This window comes from Centruroides vittatus, unplaced genomic scaffold (genome assembly GCF_030686945.1).
Source record: "Centruroides vittatus isolate TY-2023 unplaced genomic scaffold, ASM3068694v2 contig_717, whole genome shotgun sequence".
NCBI lineage: Eukaryota > Metazoa > Arthropoda > Arachnida > Scorpiones > Buthidae > Centruroides > Centruroides vittatus.
This window is the reverse complement of record NW_027122456.1, coordinates 3256183-3279953: the sequence shown is the minus strand read 5'-3', so window position 1 is coordinate 3279953 and position 23771 is coordinate 3256183. Positions and strand designations below refer to the sequence as shown.

General features: G+C 30.1%; 1 protein-coding gene across 2 annotated transcripts in view; it reads left to right on the top strand.

The window, feature by feature from the left end:
- The window catches only part of Acf (ATP-dependent chromatin assembly factor large subunit), a 99946-nt gene that overhangs the window by 32136 nt on the left and 44039 nt on the right, over positions 1 to 23771 (top strand). For both annotated transcript variants that reach the window (XM_067276866.1, XM_067276865.1), the window contains exons 4-9: positions 2818 to 2880; positions 9726 to 9836; positions 16327 to 16414; positions 18605 to 18785; positions 19317 to 19465; positions 20480 to 20575. In XM_067276866.1, the coding sequence (XP_067132967.1) occupies positions 2818 to 2880; positions 9726 to 9836; positions 16327 to 16414; positions 18605 to 18785; positions 19317 to 19465; positions 20480 to 20575 (688 nt within the window). The remainder of the gene's footprint in view (positions 1 to 2817; positions 2881 to 9725; positions 9837 to 16326; positions 16415 to 18604; positions 18786 to 19316; positions 19466 to 20479; positions 20576 to 23771) is intronic.

Sequence of the window (23771 nt, the reverse complement as noted above, 5' to 3'; positions counted from 1 at the left end):
AATAACTCCTGTGCTTTTTGTCAAAAATTTCTGAAATTTTGCAGTTAGGTTTGTTTATTAGGAGGATTGATGCTATTAAATTTTGGTTGTTAAAGGTCGACAAGATGTGACCCCCCTTTATCTCCCCATGTCATACCTCATAGGGTTGGACTTGATGTTTTTCCTTTTTATTAACCTTTTAATTTTTATTTTGTAAAACCCATCCCACTCTCAAAATTAAGCTTTTTGCCACTTTATAATAATTAATATTGTTATTTTATTTAAAAAACTTTATAACAGATGGTGCCACACATGCAGTTTTAAATGTTGCCGGGAAAGTTAAACAACTCATTGCTGGATTTTTCTTTCCTTTCTTTCCCTCTCTTTTTTCAATGGTTCATTTTGCTCAGCAACATTGCAAGTAGATACAACACTTTTCTATAAAGAAAATATTTGAACTCATATCTTTAAAGAATTGAATATAGCCAAAAATGTGCTCCTACTTAAAGAATGTATTTTTGTATCAAACTTAATTTTGCTAATTTATTGGATATGTGTTCCTGTGCAGCAGCTCAATTGTTTTTAGTTAAGTTTGTTAGTTCAATATTTCCTATAGCATTATTCAGTACCTCACAAATTTGTGTATGTCTGTCTGTATTAAAGCTCATTTCATGCTTTACTGTACTAGTCCTGTTCAATTTGCCCTGGAAAAACATAACAGGAAATATTCCAATCCCTTGACAATGCACTCAATTATTATGTTTTTGAATAGGAAAAATTTATATCTGGCCTCTGAAGGTGGTGCTGCAATGACTTGAGAATTGTGGGCTATATATACTAGTCAAAGGGTACGTTCATTAAGTCGAACGAGTTAAACGCGTTAGTAATGAATCGTTCAAAAAGTAGTAGTCTCACTCAGTGCGCATGCTCCGGCGGTGATGACGTATCGAACGAAACTCTAACGAATCTCACGAAGGAAAGAGTTAGGGTAGATGTACCAGTTTTGGCCAGTGTAGTACCAGTTCTGGCCAGAAAACAAATTTAACTTAAAAATATAATCACAAATGAAAGAAACTTTTATTGTTAACTGTGTGAACAGTTAACAATAAAAGTTTGTTTATTGGACAGATTTGAATATGTGGTGATTATATTTTTAAGTTAAATTTGTTTTCTGACCAGAACTGGTACACTGGCCAAAACTGGTACATCTACCCTAGTTTACTTCGTTAAGAAAATGGCGCCCGACGATATCGATGTTTCTAGATCTACTCGAGTGTTTAAATTGTGAATTAAAAGGTGAAATGATTGAAATAACTGTCCATCCAAAGCAACCTAAGAAAAATATTTTGGATAAGGCTGCACTAGCAACATTCATATCTTCAATTTTAGAAACAGCCATTTAGTTATAACGAATCGTTCGAAAAGTCTAACGAAACAAGAATAATGATGACGTCATTCTCGTTTAACTTGTTTGACTTAACGAACGTACCCAAAACCAAAATCCTGGTGCTGTATTACTACCATACATCTAGCCATGGATAAAGTCATGAACCTGTTCTTAGAGATGTTCAATCAAATTTGAGTGGTCTTCAGTGCCTTGTTCAGGTTTTGTGTTATAACATATGGCAATGAATGTGATTTGGCATATATGCTTCTAAATACAATGTAATTTCCTGTATCAACTCAAATGTTCTTATTATAAGTATTGTACTGATGATAAGAGACTTACCAAAACATTGTTAGGAACTCTGCAAGTGTTAAATAACATCTACATGCCTGTCATGACTATTTGTGACTAGTCTGCTGCATCATCATCTGTGATCCTTTTTACGGGGATGTAAAGCAGAACATGATGATCTGTTGCACAGCAATGTCTGTTGGCTAAGCAAAAGTATAGTGTTAAAACATTTGCTAGAAGTACTGAGTGAAATCAATTTCTTGAAACATTGACAGAGGCAACAATTGTTAAGAGTTCATGAAGAGTGAATTAGATCACATATTTAGCATTTCTGTTAGGCGTATTTGAACATACTGATTATGCCAAGTACTGTGGAATCTTTGTTTACAGTAGATGCCAAGTTATGATAAATAGACTATAGTGATGATCAACTGTCATACAAGATGACTCCTCAGACCAGTGTTGCAGCAATGGGGGCCAATGTGCTGATCAATGTATTTTTGTTATTTAAGATTTATTTTAATTATTTGAGTCATAAAGTATGAACTTAGTGTCATATCAAAATTTCTTTAGGGAAAGGCACTGCTCAACCATTGATTTTGCTTGAGAATTTTCTATAATTTAAATTAATTGTATTAATAAAAGTTGTTTTAATTATAAATGCTGTTTTGCTTTAATGTTTCATTTCATTTATGGTAATATATCTCTACAAAAGAATTTGCTTTTATTTTCTCTTTGGTGATAATCTGCATATGCTTGTTAACATTACCAAATCTGTTGATAAACATTGCATTCGGTTCATTGGATATTCATATCATGATTGATTCATGGAATCTTTTTCAATGAATAAAATGACTATGCAAGTTGCTTTTAGTTCAGTTTTATTCAGATTCGAATTTTCATAATCCTTATATAAAACTTGTAATTATTGCCCTGAACGTGAAGTGCATAGTTTTTATTTTCGTGTAAGTTACAAAATTTACTTAATATTACAAGTGGTTGTATTTTTATGATGCTAAAATATAATACATATTTAAATGTACAAATTATAAAATTTGTTTCTATACTAGACAGATAATTTTATATTACCAGATTAATAAACACATTTTAAATGCTGTATTGTTTTAAATTTAGATTAAAATTTAAAATTATTTTGACAGGCAATCATGCACTGTTAAGAAGGTTATACCACCGGAAAAAAGCAATTCTCAACAAATAGATAGGTAAGTATGAATTCATATTTAAGGCAATAATCTTAAAATAATTAGATAGCTGTGAAAAGAATTTGATATAATAAGGAAAGAAAGTTTAAATTATATAAACATCCTGAAGTTTGATATACAGTAGAGCGTCGTTTATCCGAATCAGCTGGGGGCTGGGGTTTTTCGGATAACCGATTATGTATGAAAAAATATATTAACTTATCCCAAGTTGAAATTTTTCTTTGTTGCGTGTCGCTTCATGTTGAATTTTTGTTGATTTTAAGCTAACGAAAATTTTTATAATAATAATCGTCACTATTGTATCGTTAAAAATTATTTCTATATTTTGTACAAACAAAATAAAAATATTGAAAAATATAAAAACAAAAAAAATTATACTTTAGAAGTTAATCTAGTATCAAAAACATTTGATTCAGCATGACACAGTCTGACTGGAAAGCTTTCAGTTGATCGGATTTCGGATAAACAACGCTCTACTGTATTAGTAATATGCCTAACAACTACTGGATTAAATTTAGCTATTTTACCAGAGGTCTGGTAATGTCTGCCAGTGCATCCACACAGTAAGTGGGAGTTGCAAGTTGAAATCCTGCTTCCATACTAATTTCTTTTCTTCCAGAATATTGTAAATTATTTATTAAATATTGATTTAATTATTAAATTTAACAAGAGATTGCACCTAATGCCCACCTCTAGTACCAAATTATTTAGAATTTAAAATAATAGTGATAAAGTAGCCTGACTTAATCTGGCAGTCATTTGAAATTCTAAATTGTGTTCAGTTTAGAAAGAAAAAAGTCCTAGTTACATTTTTTTTTCATCGTAAGTAGATATTTTTTTCTAGTATAAATAGAATAGATTTAGAAATGATCTAGAATTGTGAAGTTTAGGAAAAGATTTCTAATAATTGATTATTTTTTTCTTATGATGCATTCAAACATCCTGTCAAATGGACAGGATATATTTGAATGCATCATAAGACTAAAATTTGGTGTTTTGATATTAAAGTAATAGCTTTACAGTAGAAAACTAAGTTCATTTTTACTATCAAGTTCATTTTCTACATGATCTATTGTGTTTGTCCAGCTTAATTTTTACAAATGTTATAAAATATTGCTAACTATGCATAATAGTCAAATATTAATATAAAAATAATTTATAATTAGTTTTAAAATATTCTTTTACTTAGATTAATGAAAAGCACTATTATTTTTGTAATATTTTTCACTAATTAAAAAATATATATGAAGCGTGCAATGCCATAAGGTTGTAAATGCCATTTTTCTCAAAATACGTTTTATTGAAGAAATGAATTTTAAATGCAATGTTTTTTCCTACAAAAAAATATTGTGGCGATAGTGGCGCTCTAAGTGGCTATATTTTGAAGATGAATTTATGTGCAAGCCATAACATTTTAAGTGCCAAAGTGCAAGCCACGTGACTTTTGGCGCGTAAAACATTACAGTTTACATTTACATCATTTTGTTCCAATTTGTAACGCAGTGAGTTTTTTACGCCAAATCAGATAACTGAATCCCAGTTTATTAATAGTTAACCTGTATCATCATATTATTTGATATTTCAAAATGATATTTGGACTTCCATTAATCTTTCAAATTTGAAGTTTTTAAATACATTTTAACTTTTATTACACTAAATTAATACCTTATTGTTTATATTTTCCTTTATTTATCATAATTATATTACAATTGATAAAGATTACAGCCCAGTTCAAGTACCAAAACTGTGAGCCCAACATTGTTGAAGCCAGGAAATAGTCACCAATAAATTATTGCCAGTTTTTAATGTTAAAATTGATATTGAGTTTGTAAATTGTGTTTAATAATTTAAATGTAAGTTTTTGGTATTCAAAACTGTTTTTCAGCTGTAGAAACATTAATTTTATGATTGCAATTGTTTTTGGCATTTACAACTTTATGCACTTGCACAATTTTGGCATTTACAACGTTATGGCTTTAACCCTGTTTTTAAACTTGTTTTGTTTCCTTACCATCATACTTAGGTGTTTGAAATTAAACACAATGTTTTATTCCAAAGTGTAAATTCTTAAAATAATTTTTATAGCATTTGATTAAAGTTTGTTCATTAGAAAAAGTGTTTTTTCTCTCTCCTGAAAAGTTTGTTTTTTGGCATTTACAACATTATGGCATTGCACACTTCATATACCTAATGCTTAATCTTGAATTATTAAATTTTTTAAAATGAGAATTCAGTTACATAATTTTGGTGCTTTTTGTGGTATTAATTTTCTTGCAAGATTTATTTTTAAAAAAATTAATATGAAAATTCATATTAATTTTTTGAATGAAATTTAAAAAAGTGCATAAAATTATGCCTTTTTTTAAATTTCTTTTTTCCTTAAGTATGGCTTAAATGCATTCTAATTTTACTTTTTTAACCAGACTACAGTAAAAGAAAATTTTGGTCTGGGTGCTAAAAGTTCCTATGGCTTAAATACACTAAATACTTTTCTAAATATTTTATATTGAAATGGGGATATCTCTTATGTGCAATAAAATATGGTAATTTGCATGTCTAATTAGTACACACTATAAATATATCAGTGCAATACTTATAAACACCATCATTTAAGATTTTACAAAATGCATAATTAGTAAGATTAAACACAATACAAAAAATATATGATGATTAAATTTGAATGCAGGAAAATATTTTCATGCAATTTTTTCCATAAGTAAATTTACCATAAGTAATTCTCTTGTTATATTATAATTTAAAACAAGCTATAATGTATTTTCTAAACATGAGAAATTGAGAATACAGTAAGACCCCGCTTAACGCAGGGATGCATTCCAAGATGAAACTGCGTTAAATGAGGTAATTTTAACATAGAGTAAATAGGGGAAGGAGAACACGCAACCAAAAATTAAATTATTTTTATACTAATTTGCATAATAATATATGTTAAATAACACACAAACGTATGCACACAGAAATGTGAAGTTTATTTTTTGTTATGAAGTCCTGGCTTCTCTGAAATTCTTGTTTTTTGCGATAAAGTCGTGTAGTTTCATTTGTTGCTATTTTTTCTTTTCTTAAGCAAATGTTGGTAGCAGAAGATCGCATCCAAAATGACTCGTTTTTCTTTTGCAGTAACACCTCAATATTCTGCTCATTTATACCTCCTAGTCCTGCTGTATTAATTAGGTTGACAATCTGGTCAACCTAACGATAAAGCAATGGGCTCTTCTCATTGAGAATTCTTGGATACCTACAGCCATAACTTCTTCCACACTTCATGCATTTATCAGTTAATTCTTGCCAAGCAAAGTCAACATTGCCTGTAGCATTCATGATGATACATTTTTTCCAAAATTGCACCAAACAAACATAGATTTAAGGGAAATACGGCGCTACGATGAATCGCCACCTTTCTTTGATTGGTTTGTGTTTGGGAATAATCATATTATATACGAATCAATGAAATTTGAATTGGCATAATTTTTTTAAAGGTTTTGAGCAGACCGTGTTATATCAAATCAGTGTTAAGTGGGGTCTTACTGTAATTATCATCATCCTTGTTGTTGTTGTTGTTAATGTGCATATTAAGTTTAAAATTAAAATTTACATACAGGGCTTAAAGTGACTCTCTTTTTTAGCTTTTTTTCATAGCTCCTCTCTTTTTTAGCTTTTTCTGAGAAAAACTCACTTTTTTAGCTTTTTTCACTTCCCATGTGAAATTTTTTTTTCGTAAATGCGCTCAGGAGCGAAATAGCAACCAGCACTTCCCCGTATGCCTTATGGACTGTGCGCAACATGTTAAGGCACTGTCATACACACATGTAGTGTACTACATTTATATAGACTAACAAAACGAGGAGCTTCCCAAAGCTTGATACTCTGCACATGCTGTAGGAATTTGCACATGGGTTCTCCTTGTTTGTATCCTTGTGAAATACCGATCTCCGCAGCGCTTTGATATAATCACGCTGCATTAAGTCAAGTACACTTCTAGTTCGGCGTTAAGAGTGATTTTTATACAGCATTATTTTTAGCATTTGTATTTATTTAAGCGCAGTGGACAAAAGAAAGAAATAGATTTTATTTAATACTAACAGTAGAAACTCATGTTTTAGCAATGGAAAATCATATAGAACCCAATACTTTCTGAAGTAAGTTACTACGCAAACTTCTTCCCAACCGCCTGCTATTCTTTAGCTTAAACGATGACATTTACTCGTTTTTGACTACCGTAGAAAAACCGAAAAAATAATTGTTGAGCAATAATAAATTTGATTTCTACTGTTATTATTAAATAAAATGTTGTAGGACGCTCGTTTAAAAGCTTGTATCTTTCTAGCACTCTAAAATTAAAGATCGAGCGAATCTCGTGCCAGGAAATACAAGATTTTAAACTAATATCCTAAATATTAATAACTTCTGTAGAGACAATCTTTAGACAAAGACAAAAGTTTGGTTTTAAGTGGGTGCTTATATATTTGGCATGCACCATGATGGTTTTCTGCATTCTAACGGTGTCCTTCATTTTCCATTTCGACAAACTATAAAACTCTTCGTGCACATGCACATTCAAACAGCTGCGGTCAATCCGGCACCAAATTAAAAAATTAATTTGTAAATATTTAGCGTCGAAAAACCACTATTTTCACTTTAATCTAGCTTTTTGATATGCTTCTAGTCGAACTCAGTCAAAAAATTAATTTAATTATAATTTATTGAAGATTTTAATATTTTAATATTAGAAAGTAATTAGCATAAATTACATGGTGTCATGTCTCATCTTCGCTCCCGTTCAAGTTTATTGTCCTATACATGCGCCGATGTTTGTTTTTACTTCTGCTGGGGTTTTATTTCAACCTCGACCATTTGGTTACGCAAAGTGGGGAGATGGGCATCATGTGATCGCGTACCTGACTTTTTACAAGTTTCCTTACCTCGAAAGAAACTTATACTTTTTCTTGATTTTAATTATTATTAATTAACTTTTTTGATGGATTCTTATATCGTTGTATTATCTAAAGTTGCAGATATAAATGCGTAAAACTTTATTTTAAAAATTGTTTTTCTTATATTTTAAAATTCAAAAATAAATTAAATATCGGAAATGCTAAACTATAAGTACTGTACAGTGTGTTTTACATTATCATTGCGAACAGATACAGCCAATTATTTTATAAACATATTTATTATTTCAATTTTTATAAATTATTTAATTTGATGCAACGTAATCAATTAATTACTGTGGTGTGTTAACATGGGCGTAGCCAGGAACGGGCATGGGTGGGCACATCCCCCCAGTTAACCTGGTGCCCCTCCCCAGAAAATTACAGCTTCTACTAGGCCCCCCATAACAACGCGTTGATTAATATGGAGGCGAGACTCGATTCAATTACTTTTTCATTTCAGACATTAATTACAGTGTTATTTTAATGAAATTTTATACATAATGTATGTTTATTATAATTAATAAATCTATATAGGAATAATATCTGTGTCTAATAAAACAAAGCGATTATAAAAATGAAAAGTGTGCGTTCCATCTCAATCTTTTGTGAGTGAAATTTCATGATTTTAATTTTTTAAAAATGAGATTTTTATTTATAATTTCTGTAATTTGATCTATAAGAGCAAAAAACTAAACTTATCAAATATCAACTCTCTGTAAATAACTTCATCATTTGCTTGTTAACATCAGATTTGTTAAATTTCATGGGATTGTATATTTTTCAACTTGAGGGTAGTAGAAAGCTTTGTATATTTTCTCCCGTGAAAGTAATAAACTCTGCCGGTTCCCCACGGTGAAGGACAACAAACTGCTAAATGTTTAATTAGATTGTTTTCATAAACTCTCTTCTCTGTCAGTTGTGGGTCGAATGACTAACAAATTGTTTTATTGTATTCAGGGGAATAGATTTAGAGAGTAGTATTACCAGTAATGAATGCTGTAATTTTATTTTTAATCATTTAAAAAATATTGATAAAATTACCAAATAAATGATTGGGTCACAATTACTAGTGGTATTGCTATATAACAGACGTGGGCAAATGAGACTCCGAGAGCTGCATGCGGCTCTTTTTGAATTTTATGTGGCTCTTGCCGAAAGTGTTAATTTCTGCTTTTTATTATTATTTTTACAGTTTTATTTCCACAATTTTGTGAAAATATGTTTATTAAAAAAATTCAATACTTGTTCTATATTATATAATAAAATCCAGGTACAGAATTAAAAAGTACAGAACTGCGGCTCCCATGCATTTTGCAAAACCTACATGTCGGCTCCCACTGAACTTTTGCTTGCCCACCCCTACTATATAATGAACATGCAACCCACTGATTCTGCCAGAAGTTGTTTTTTTTTCTTCTTTAATTACATTTTTTTTAATGAAGAAATCAAAAAATGTACCTTGAAATAAATGGCATTTGAAATTTGGCATGTTATATGGAAACACATTCTGGTAGTTATGTTACTATTCCATTTTTCTTTGCTGTGTAATGGTGGGAATTCTGTACGGGGCACATGAAAACTTAATGCGGGCCTGTTCTGGCTTAATGCAGTCTTACTGGTCACTTTTCTGGAGTATAAACTCAGCCTAACTATTTTCATATTTAATCTTATCAGTCTACTTAATAATCAATCTAATATCATATGCAATGTTATTGATACAAAATATGTGTGCGTTTGTGTGTTTTTTTTTTTTTTTAATAATGCCTGTTTTCATTCATTTTAACACTATTAGCTTTTTTTCAGTTTGAACTCTCTTTTCTCACTTTTTTTTATTGCCATGACTGCTTTAAGCCCTGTACATATAATAATTGTTTTATTATAATTATTATCTTATAGTCCTGCTGGAAATGAAAAATCAAAATTAATGGGATTAGATTCACAGGAGTATAAATATGAAGTTTGTGATAAAAATGGCAAATCTCATATTGTTTCAACAGAAGCAATTAGGTAAGTTTACATTCTTATTTGAAAAATTAATAAAATAGAATTAAAAAAAAAATTTTAACAGTATTGCAATGACATTTTTAAGAACAGATTCATTGTTATATTTACATGTAATGAATTGTTAACATCTTCAAAAAATTTTATTATGTCTTTAAAACATTTTTGTATAAAATGCAGTGAAAATTTTTTGAATGAGGTAAAGATATTTGAATAACTAAAAATAAATTCAACTAAATGTACATATATAGTAAAACCTGTGTAAATCAGACTTGCCTGGTACTGAATATTTTTCTTGTTTGGTGGGTTTGTTTTGAACAGGGTTTTTTTAACACACAAAATTGCTACATTTTGAAGAATTTTTTCATTGTGGTATACTCTGTTTTGCATGGGTTTTATTGTGTGTATGTAATAGAATCTAGATTTTTTTATATAAGTACATTATGTATATACAGTCAAACCTGTTTTTATGTGGGGGATAGGGACCGCATTAAAAAAATCGCACAAAACTTCACGAATGGCTGTAAAAAATAGTTTTCGCAACACAATTAAAAAATATTTTTTTTATGCGGTCAATAGGGACTGCATAAAAAAGTCTCACATAGAAAATAACTCAAAACCGTACGAAATAGAATTTATTGACAACAGATGTCAGCACTTGACTGCATCGTCTGGTCTATCGTCTGTTTTACATATTTTTGTCCAGGTGGTGTTTTGTTGACTTAAAAAGTAAATTATTTCATTTTTTGCATATTCATGCAATAATATTACTATAATAAGTGCATTTATGCTATAATAAGTTTATTTAGCTATAATAAGTCAACGTGAGACATGACGAATCGCACGAAACTAGTCGCCAACTATACCGCACAAAAAAAACTGCATAAATTAAAAATTCGCATTAAAAAAATCGCACAAATAAAAATCGCACATAAAAAGAGTGCATAAAAACAGGTTTGACTGTATACTTATCAATAAATATAAGTAAATATGATGAAATATTCAAGTGCTGCTTCAATTGCTTTTGTTCATTCTTCATTTTAATATGCATTAACATTACAATAATCAATAAATGCTCTCCAAAAGTAAGGTTATCAGCTTATTTATGTGAAATCTCACATTTATATACTAAGTTTTAGCATTAGAATTTCAGAAAACTTTGAAGTGAGGAATGGAACATGGATAGCCTTTCCAGTTGATAGTGTGAGAGTCAGCTGTGGGTAAAGACAGGGTTAGCCTCTCTACTACTAAATTGGCGGCACAGTTGGGTGGAGTGGCCCACTGAGTCGTAGGATGAGTTCCTAAGTCTTAAGTTTAAGGTGCAGAAATTTGTGGGAACCCCTGCAGGTTTGTTTTTTCTAGTTGACACCATCCTAGTTAAAGCATTAGGCACGCTCATATACATTTGAGAGGAACTTTAAGTGAAAGGGATGTGAATAAGTGGATAGGATGTAAATTTGGATCTGAGACAAGAATGAGACCATATTTAAAACAATAACAAGAATTTAACAAAAACAAATCTTAATGAGTTACAAGACAAATCTTTTCTGTACTATTTTGCAGGAGACAGAGAATTTACATATATCAAATCGTACTACCTTAATTGGGAGTCTTTGGATCAGCGACGAATACTTTATATGGGGTGTTTGGAAATTCCCGTTACAAACTTCTCGGGCTTGTAGAGGGGAATGAGCACACAATATTTTGATTAGGAACCGATGTCCAGAAATGTACTGTTTCTGTTCTACGACAGTTTCAATTCAGATGTTTAACTCTTCCACTTCTGCTTGAGGAATTTGAATTAGCCATGACACAGTGCAATTATTAGATAACTATTCGAAAGGAAACAACGAAACATCCATTTATCACTTAAGCACATTTGTTTTTATTAACACTTAAACTTTATGTGTTTACATTATTCCAAAACAAAAAAGAACCCAGCATACTGTACATACAGAACAGTACTGATGCATTACAACAGCGGCTCGATGTGGTGACTACCAATGTTCTTACAGACATTGTACCTACAAAGCATGTTATGGTACACACCCTCCATCCCACCTGGTGTCTTTTCAATTTCTAGTGCAGTGGTCATAACTCGTGCCAGCAAATCTTCCTCTGTCTCTACAGGAGTTTTGTAAATTAAACTTTGCATACAACCCCACAAGAAGTAGTCCATAGGAGTTAAATCTGGCGATCATGGCGGCCACACAGTTGAACCACCTCGGTCTATCCATCTTTCACAGTATCATCTGTTGAGATGTCTCCAAACCGCACGTGAGAAATGAGGTGGTGCACTATCATGCTGAAACCACATTTCCTGACGGACATTCAGTTGCACAGCTTCCAAGAACAGATCCAATATGTTTTGTAGGAAGATCAAGTATGCAGGACCAGTTAGCTTGAGTGGAAGGAGGTATGGCCCAATCATATGACCGTCCAGAATACCTGGAATACATTTCCAGACATGGGTTCCTAATCAAAATATTATGTACTCACTCCCCTCTACAAGTCCTAGAAGTTTGTAACAGGAATTTCCAAACACCCTGTATATCTTCTAATCCTTCTTTAATTTATATACCAGTTTAAAATAGTACTGAGAACCTTTCTATGCAGTCAAGATTCTTATAACTGCTATGTGGAGAACTACTGGAGCTTCTGCTCTATGGAAAATTGTCTGGAGTTGAACTTTTCTCTCTGAAGATCTCAGTTGAACTCCTCTTGAGTTATGTGGAAACAACTTCTCCTTTTGGAAGTTTGTGTCGAACTCCTCAATCTCAGGAAATGGTTCTCTATATTAAAACACTCCTAACCAATTAAAATGTAGAATTTTCTGTACATCGACAGGATGTTCAGGGAATATGCGAAGGGGGTAAACTGACATGTGGCTGCGTGGCTTTGATGATAAGAGGTGTGGGAAAAGAAGTTGACTTTTCTTTTCTCCAAAAACGACAGATGCTACATCCTTTCGTATAAAATCATTTGAAAAAAAATAAAATATTTTGATTGTGAATGAATTAATCTAATAGACTAATCAATCCAGAATATTATAAGTAAATATTCCAAATTAATCAATCCACTAAATCAGGGATCTCACAATAGATTAATTCAATGTTATGGGAACATGTATAGTTTATCTCATTCTTGGGTATTGCTCTGCTAGAAGAGATTCTTCTTCACAGCAGTCTTTACTGATAACAAATTTGATGTACTGGTACATAAGTATTTGATGATTTCAAAATTTAAAATGTTAACTCAAGTTATCAAGTTGTCTTGGATGGCATAAACAATGTATCTAAGACAACTTGCTATATGTAGCTTTTTTGTTGTGAATGAATCATTTAATGTTGCCCTTTATTCCAAACAAGAGAATTGGACCATCAATAGGTTCAAAAAATTTAGTGAAAGTACACAAAAGACAAATTGAATAAAATGTTTTAAGGTTAGTTTCAAAGCATGTGTGGAATAACGAAAAATGGATTACAAGTGCTGTAAAGAAACTCAATACTGACAAAGGAGGTTCAAATTTAAATGAGTTTGATATGTATTATAATATTATCCTACTATAAATCAATAATAAAGCTACTTAGTGCAAATCTCCAGCATTCACCCAAAAAAAAACAGGTTTAAAGTTTTCTGTATTAGTTACAAGTCTCAAAAGCATTTTTTCACCAAGTGGTTGTAGGCTAGATCATATAGACACTAACTTCTACTAAGAATAATACATATACAAGTTCAAATCTTTTCTTTAAAATTTATAATTAAATGGAACATATTTTTAACAAGAGAATTATGTATTTAAAAAATTTTTAATTTTTTGGTTGTACAAAGATTATTTCTATATTGTATTTGTTGAAAATGTGTGCATTAAAATAAAGATTGATGACTTGATTATATATATGTTTCTGGCCTTTATTAATTTATACTTTTTTGTATGCAGTTCAACAGATGAACTAAAAAACAACAGAAGAATTGTAATTTGACATGTAATGTATACATAAAGAATATATGACAGAGTACTGCTGCATCTGCAGTAAAAATCACACACAGAAATAATAATATAAATAAGTGTGAACTGTGTATAGCATGTTTGAACTCTTGGAAAAACAGTCATTCTTGCAGAATTATATACTGCCAATGTTTCTGTTGGTTTGGTAGTATCAGTACTAGTTGTTAGATGTACAGTCATATCTCAAAACTTAGTTACAACAAATACAGAAAACTTTAAACTTGTTTTTCTCATGAATTCATAAAAGTTGCATTGAGTGACTTTATTATTGATTTATATAGTAGAGTACTATTACAATATAAATCAAAATCAAAATTATTTGAAACTTGAGGGGGGGCAATCATGAGCCTCCCCTTATAAGCATAAATCAATGCTGGTTGTTGTTGAGAATCTTCCACTTCATTGTGATAAAAATAATGTTGAGTAGGGAACACAATGTAGAATTGGTGAATATTATGATTGTTCTGATGATTGATATAATTTTTATTAATAAAGTTTCAAAGACTCATTTACAGATATATTGATATACAGAGTCTGTACAGACCTGGAAAGTCAAGGAATAAGATTTTTATCAGGAAATGGCATCAAATGTCAAGGAATACATCTGTTGCTCTTGTTCATTTTTGTCTGAATATGCCTTTAAATTCAGTTTGGTATAGGGGGGTCTATGAAGACTGGAACCACCAAAAGAATGGCAAGATTTGTCATGCTTATATCCCATAAACTATAAATGATAATCTAATGACTAAAATTTTGTTGGGTAGAGAGTGTTTGTTTTTAAAATAATGGGTAGAGGGGGGGTCAACTGAGAGGATGGATTTTCTGTTGTGTGTGAACACTGAAAATGGCAACACTGCATGGCATTTGAGCAGTGTATAATTTTGGATTGCAAAGAGATAGGACATTGAAATTGATATTGATTTGTACAGAATGACAGGATTTACAATACAGTAGAGCGTCGAAAAGTGGAACCAATTGGGGACTGGGGTCGTTCCAAGTAGTGATTTTTTCCAATTTCCGATTATGTACGAAAAAATATATTAACCTGTCCGATGTTCAAATTTTTCTTTGTTGCGTATCGCTTCCTGTTGAATTTTTCTCCGTTGCGTGTCGCTTCGTGTTGAATTTTCGTTGGTTTTAAGCCTAACGAAAATTTTTATAATAATAATCGAGGCTATCGTATCATTAAAAATTATTTCTTTATTTTGTACAAACAAAATAAATATATTGAAGAATATAAAAAACATGAAAATTATACTTTAGAAGTAAATTTAGTATCAAAAACGTTCGATTCAGCACGACACAGTCCAACTGAAAATCGTTCCAGTTTCCGGCCATTTCAATTACCGACGTTCCACTTTTTGACGCTCTACTGTATTCTTTAGCAATAATAACTGATAAAATAGAATTTGTAAAGTTATGTGTGTGTGAGTTGAAGAAAATTTTCATAATGTCGAAGAAATTGCAAAGGAAATATGAACATAAGTGTAAGAAATGTATATTATTAGAAAAAAAAATTAAAAAGAAATCAGAAAAACCCAAAATGACTAATGCTAAACAATGCAGATTGTATGAAGAGCGTAAGAAAACCCAGCATGTCAACTCTGACATGAAAACTTCAAATACACCACCATCTGAACTGATAGATATTGACTTGGAATGTGATAACCACCAAGACTTTATTCATTTACATTTTATCCTTTTCTAATAACACAAAGACAGATTCATATCTTAAACAATTGCAATTGTGTTTCTGTATACAACCCTCCCAAATTTTTTGACCTGCATGACATCTGGTTAACCCTTTGCATTCAGTTGATGGGGGCAAAGAACTTCAGTCAGCTTAATAATGTTGTGTACAGGGCATTTTGGACCACGTGGCAGACTTTGCACAATTCATGTATTTTCATTTGTTGTATTCTTTGCTGCTGGCCACATTCAGTATGTAGAGATAATAATCCTGCCAATTTTAACAGATTGATGATCTGTGATATGTCTTCTCTCTGACTGCAAATTTTCATCTTCAGATAGCGTGCAGAATTTTGGAACTTTACAAAATATTGCCACAGAGTTATTCAGGTTTTCAAAAACTCCATCAACAACCTGCTTTTTCCACCAAAATTCTGCCACTCCCATTATAAGTTTCAGTGAGGAATGAAAAGTAATGAAATGAACTTGAATTGTTACATGCTTACATTAAAAATACATTACAATATTTATTAGGACAGCAATGATTATTTAACTGGTAATGAGAGTGAATATTTTGTTATTGCATTGCAATCTGCATTTTAATTTATTAAGATACCTACTTAAAAATAACATAGATTAAGTTTTAATATTTATATTAAAATGCAGATCTTAATGTTCAAAATAATTCCCAAATTATAATTGACATAAACCTATAGTACACCCTAAAATGCTGTTATTTTGTACAATACTTAAGGCACTTAAATCTTAATTTATTTTTATTTATTTGTTTTTTTTTAGTCGGCCTAAAGGACAGTTTACCAGAGAGAAAGTAAAACTGCTCATAAAAAATTCTGTTGAAATGAAAGATGGAATATTGAAAACAAAGGTAATTAAATAATAATTTAACCAGTAATTCAAGGTATATCTAAATTAGTAGTCCTGAGGTCAAAATAAATAAATATAATTTGAGCATTATTCTTGATTTTATTTCTTGCTTCTTTGACAATAAATTATAAAATTTGAATTCTTGAGAAAAAAATTGATTTGAAAAATATGGCTATTTTTTAATTGCTAAATAAAACTGTTCTATATGTCCAAAACATTATAGCTAGTATATTTATGCAGATTCTCTTTCACTTCTTATAAAAAATTGTTTCAGAAGATTTTATAGAAAACAGGTTTATTGTTGTTTTTAGAATTTATTGCATTATTGCTAATTCTGCTAAATTATTCTTATGATTGGCATCTCTGGTACTTCCAGAATAAAATAACTCATGATTTGAAAGTACAGTAGAGCATCATTTATCTGAATCAATTGGGGACTGGGGTTGTTCAGATTAGTGATTTTTTCGGATAACTGATTATATACGAAAAAATATATTAACCTATTCGATGTTGAAATTTTTCTCCGTTGTGTGTCGCTTCGTGTTGAATTTTTGTTGATTTCAAGCCTAACAAAAATTTTTATAACAACAATCAAGGCTATTGTATCATTAAAAATTATTTCTTTATTTTGTACAAACAAAATAAATATATTGAAAAATATAAAAACAAAAAAAATATACTTTAGAAGTTAATCTAGTATCAAAAACGTTCAATTCAGCACGACACAGTTCAACTGGAAAGCTTTCAGATAAACGATGCTCTACTGTAATTGGACTACAATACATTCTTGCTAATCTGAATCATTGTTGTTTCCTCCTGTTTTCTTATTATGTTAATAATGCATTCTTATCAGGGGGCAAATTCTATGGGCTTGCTTAGCAAGTGCCACATGCTTAAGAGAAAATTTTGACTGTCAATATACTTTTTATTTGAAAACAAATAAGCCAATAATAATTTATTCTAACATGTAAACTCTCTGATCATTTGTGTCTCCTTTTACATTGGCAGCTAGTCGTTTTAAGTCAGTACAATGCTTGCTGAAACTTGATCGTTTGCTCATGTGGAGAGTTTCCACAACAAACAAGTGAAGTGTGCGCACATGACATCATTCAAAGCATTTAACACGGCCAGATTGTATTGAAAGCTTGTGGTACCCAGTCAGCATACATGTATTGTGTACAGGCAGATCTACATAGGGACTAATAGGGTTAAAGCTCTGAACCCTCAGTGTGAAGGGCCCACAAAATTTGAATTATAAATTTTTAATACTTTTTCATTATAATGTATTTCATGTGTAGTTATAATGGTCTTTATAATAGTCCATACTTTCTTATTCACGCCAAATAACGTTTCTGCCAATTGTTTAGTGCTAGAGATAGGCCTATTATTCTTATTATAACTCTTTCAGCATGCCCAAAAATTTGGTCAGGATTGCCCCTTATTCTTATATAATTTTGAATTCTGTTTAATTATGAGAAATTATTCTAAGTAAAATGTGCCGATGTACATATTACATAGAACAGTGGCAATTTCTTGAAAACTAGTATATTAATATTAAATTTTTATAAGATTTTCAATTTTTAATGAAATAATAGAAAATAATTACTAATAGATGTAAGCAAGAATTGTAAAAAATTTTGTCTTTGAACAGTATGATTAATTTTAATATTAGACAATTTTTTTTAGATTAAAATATACTAAGAATTTTAATCTAGTAATTAGGCATTCTTTTGAGTGCAATGTAGTTAACAAAATGAAAATAACAATCTACTTGTTTAAAAAAGAGCTTTGAGTGAATTTTAAGTTAGAATACTCTTTTAATATCTGATTTTGTTATTGTGCCATTTCTTGAGTCTGTTCAGACTGATTACAAAATTGTTACACAGTTTAGTGCTTTTGAGTGATGTCAAGGTCCTCTTTGTGTCCTGGTCAGAATGCCAGTAATCTACTATGCTTTGGACTATAGACAGCTTTGAGTTAATGCAGTTCAACTTAGCAGGGTTTTATTGTATTTCCTAAAATCTCATCGTCATTGGAATTTCTTTCATTTTCTTGAATCATCATTTGATATATTAAAGTTTACAGATGTTTTATTTCTAATTCTTCATATTTGTAAAATTTCAGATTTATTTTACTTTGATTTTTCTAATTAATAAACTTGCTAAATACTATTAAAATTTATTTATTACAGGATGAAACATTATCAAAATATAATGTTTCTTCTGAATTTTTTAAAGAAATGTTTTCTGGTCCACCTCCCTCATTTTTCATGTCTTCAAAAAAGAAAATAAGTAATTCCTCAGGAAATGTAAAGTTAACTTCACCTAAAATTAAAAGTAAGAGTTCCAAAGATGCAAGTAATTGTAAAGACTGTAAGTAATATTTGTATGTGTATGACTATAGCTTATTGATACATTAAATGTGTAACACTTCATTATGAAATGACATTTTATTAAGAATTAGATTTTAATGTGTTTTCTTATGTGATATAAAAATTTCAGTTAGATTGACTAAATGTGGGATTAAGACTGTATTCCAATTTTGATATGTAAGATGTGTTAATGTAATATTTAAAATGTGTTTATTTTTGAGTTAGTATCTGCTTTGAATATTGATTAGTTTACTACATTTCAAAACTACTAGTTTACAATTGAATTCTTGAAATATATGTTTATATAATTTTCTAACTGTAGATTAGATAATTATGAACTATTATGGATAATAAAATTTTAACAAACACTAGCCAATATAATATGTAATATAATGAATGAGAAAGCATGTTGAAGGTAATAAAATTAACTTTTAATTGGTATTTTTTGTTTATTTTAAAAAACAGTTATGATTTTAAAATAGTAATTTTGATTATTAAAGTTCTTAGCAATAAAAAAACTTTCATGTTTCAGGGAATAATTCAAAATCACCTAGTAAAGTTAAGGAAATTTCTACCTTGAAAGAAAATATGCAACAAGTTTCAATTAAAAAAGAAAAAGGCTCTGATAAATTATCAAAATCCTTGGAAGAAAAAATTAATATTAGAGTTGAGAAAGAAAAAGTGAGTATAAATATTAGTATTTAACTTGTTTATATTTATGCATAATTAATTGGTATTTAAAATAATATTACATTAACACACTATTTAGTTGTATTATTATAAATTGAACTATTAAAGAAAGAAATGAATTCATTTAAAATAAAATTTTTAACTATCAACTAAATTCTAAAATCTTCAGCATTAAATGTCTTGAAATGTTTTATGAATATATCTCCCAGCACTGAACATTTTTGTATTTGATTGCTTTTTGTTCATTATGACAGAGTTGTATATTTACTTAAAAGAATTAAATGCATTTAATTTAAATTCTTTTCTGTTTTTTAAACTTATCATATAGAAAAACTAGCTTTTTCATTTATCTTTCTATGTTTACTTGAATAATTTGCACATTCCAGATTTTTAAGATATTATTTAAAAACTGAGATGTGTGGATTATTAAGTAAATATGGTATTTATTTCTGTTAATTAAACCTTTGAGTACAATTTTCTGATTGATTGGTTATGATTTCAATGCAATTTGTAAAAATTACTAAGAAAGTAATCAAAAATTTGTTTATGCTGATTAATTCCTGGATATTTGTGAATATATTTTATTTCTAACTAAAGTCATTTTGAGAAAAAATGTAATTGAATGGGGCTAATTTTTATAATCAGTTGCTTAGATGAAAAGTAAAGATTTCACATTTTCTTGTAACTGTTCAAATAATAATAGAAGTATGAGATTGTTGATAAGACCCAATCATATGAAGAAAACATTGGTCATCCTATCAGTTCTTATACCACTAGTTTATCGGTCACTGTTTTATCTTAAAATGAAAAATAATAAAAATCTCACATATGACAAATATGAAATCAAACATACAAATACTGTCATGCTGGTAACAAGGTGTATTTTAATATTACTAGTACTTGTTTTCTGTTTTATGAAGTTTAAATATTGGGTTTAAAATGCTAAAAATTTTTGCTATTAAGAATGTGGTTGAATGGATTGATATATATTGATTTTATTTAAAGGAAAAACAGAAACAAAAAGAAGAAAAGAGAGCTTTAGCAGAATTAATGTTGGAATGGAAAAAACCACGTGATGATTTGGAATGTGATGATCTAAAAGTAAGGGTTATAATTTTATAGAATGAATTATTGAAATTTCTATTAATTTCCATCCATCATCTGGTGATTAATTTTTTATTGCTCATATATTTGTTCGAAAGAATGTATTAATAATAATAATTTGTTTTATTTCATACATACATTGAACTTATTAGTTTATTAACCTTTTTTTTTTTCTTTACAAACTCTTGGGTGTATTTATTTTTATTTGATTTGAATACAAGAAATTCAATGTTTTAATAAACATTTCTTTTTCATGTTTTTTTTAATGTAAAATTCCATTTTAGTTCAAAAATTTCCTGTATTTAGTTTTAGATTTTTGAAAAAAATATTTGGCTTATCTCTAGTGATGATGAAATTTATTTTGAAATTTTTACATTCAAATGATCCAGAATGTTGAACTTTTTATTTGAAATAGCCAAATATTTAATTTTTTAAACTGATTTTCTATGTTGATCATATTTAAAATTAGTTCAGTTGTTTGAGACAGTATTTACTGTGTTAATTATATATATTATATATTGATAAAATTACATTTGAAACATAAATTAAGTTTTAGTATTGATACCATTCTGATAAATGTATTTTCAGTAAATTTTGAAAGTGAATACTGTGTGCTTTCATATCTTCTAAAAATGATATATCAGTATTTTGTTTAAATCTGAAGGTTTTTTAACTGTGTATACTAAGTTCTCCCAATATTAAAATCTTAATATTACATTAAGATTGCATTTTTTTAGAAATGTCTAGTAATTGAATAAAATAAATAACTTTAAAAAATTTTACTAAATTTATTTGAATTTACAAATTTTTTTAAATTATGCAATTTTTAAGCTAATGATACCAATAACACAATTGAACTTAATTTTTTCTTGTTTTAAAATTCTTATTTGTAATGCTTAGACATTATATTTAATTTGTATTATTTAGTGTTTTAAAAAATGTATTTGTAAACAAATATGTATTAACAAGTACTTAAAATACGAACACAGAATAATGAAATGGTAAACAAAAGTAGTGACTATATTCTAGTTGTCTGTAAAAGATGAAAGATTTTACATCACTAGATGTGCATTAATTGGTTTAAAATTTGATGACACATTGGAAGATAGTGTGAGACTTTTTCTTTTGTCTCTAAAAAACTTTAATTGAGATAAGAAAGGTTTGGATAACAGGAACATTTTAAGGAATACAAATTACATAAAAATATTGTGATTATTATTTAAAAAAAAAAAAACATATGTAGGACTTCTTTTCGTCTTCCATCTTTTTGCGTGTTCTTTTTCAACCATTGTCTCCTCTCGCAAAGTCGCATCTCGTCCCGCTCTCGTCGTCTCGCCGGCAGATGGCGTTTCCCTTCCCACAGCTCGGCCATCCTGCAGATCACTCTGTCCTCGGAGAGATTACTGGAAAACTAAAAAAACAACACACACAAAAACATAAGAACAGAAAGAACATACGATTAGAAATGTTCTGGAAAAGTTCTTTATGTCAGTCAAGATCAATGGGCCATGGCTTCATGTGGTCAGCTGCAGTAACAGTCACATTGGGCTCGTCATGATGACCAATTTTCTCAACCGCATATCTGTCCCTAGGCATTGTCGAGGTAACCTTGTAAGGCCCAAAAAAAACTTAGGTCTTAGTTTGAGTCCTGTCCCATACTGAGTTCTCTGAACAGCAACAAAGTTGTTAACCTGATATTTGGGAGCTGGTTTTCTTTTCTTATTGTAGGATTTACAATTTTCCTCCTGTAGTTTCAAGATGTTTTGTTTGGCATCTTCTCGAATCTTGTCTCTATCTTGCATCATACAATTCAAAAATTCTTCTAAGATCTCTTTTATTCTTAGGTCTTCTTTATTTTTCATTTTGGTACCGACCAAAATTTCAAAAGGTGTATATCTCGTACTACACGTTGGCGTACTGTTGATGATTCTTTGGATGTCCGAGACATATTTGTATCACTTTGTAGCGTCTTTTTGCGCGAGTTTTGCCAAAACGGGGATCGAAACACTATGCATACGTTCTATCTGTCCATTTCCCCCAGGAATACCTGTGGCAATCATAATGTGCTCAACCATCTCGTTGGTGCAATAATCGTTAAATTCTTTGGAAGTAAAAGCAGCTTCACAGTCTGTGACAATATGAGACGGGTTTCCAAATACCGCTTGTTGGATCCTCAGCTTATCCAAAGCATCTCGTGTAATTGTTGGCTTAACGGGGTAAAACCACACAAACTTAGTAAAACTATCTACTACCATGAATATATGCTGGTAGTTTTTGTTCGTTGAGGGTAGTGGTCCGAGAAAATCTACATGTATGTGCTCAAAGGACTGTACCCTTTTGGTATGGGATTTAATAAGCCTTTACCTTTCCCCCTTTTCCTATTATATAGTATGCAGTCGATGCAATTCAGTATGACGTTTTCTAGCGTTTGAGATATAAAAATTGCATTTTAGAACATCCTCCGTCTTTGCCGCTGCGAAATGACCTTTCCGATGTATGTGTTTGATTAAGTCAGTTTGCATCAATTTGGGTACAACGTACAGTTCTAGTCTGTTTTCGTATTTATATAAAATGTTATTTTTCAGTACATAGTTATTTGTCTCTCCTTTTCCCACTGAATCCTTAAGAGCTTTTATATCCTCATCAGTATCCTGTGCAGAAACAATTCTTGTTGTTATTTTGTCGGAAGAACGCGTAATTAGTAAAACTGCATTGCGGCTCAGTGCATCCACGTGCTTCATCTGGCTGCCTTTCCTATGGACAACTTCATAGTCAAATTCGTCAAATAATAAAGACCATCTTGCTAATTTTGGAGTAAGCTCTTTCTTTCTGAGTGTTCGTTGGAACGCAGCGCAGTCTGTAATTATTTTAAATTTGGAACCCAACAAATAGTTTCGAAATTTTTTCAAGCCCTCAATTATCGCGAGTACTTCTAACTCTTAACTGTTATATTTTTCTTGCTGAGGTGTTGTTTTCCTACTCATATAATTGATCGGGTAATACTTTCCGTTGTCAGCTTGTTGTAGCAAAACTGCTCCAAACCCAAGGCAACTTGCATCTGTGTGTAATTCTAATGGAGCACCACGCTTGAAAATATGGAGAACTGGACTTTGTGGTAGCATGTCCTTCAATTTTTGAAATGCTTCTAGTTGTTCTGGACCAAATTTGAATATTATCCATCTCTAAGTAAATC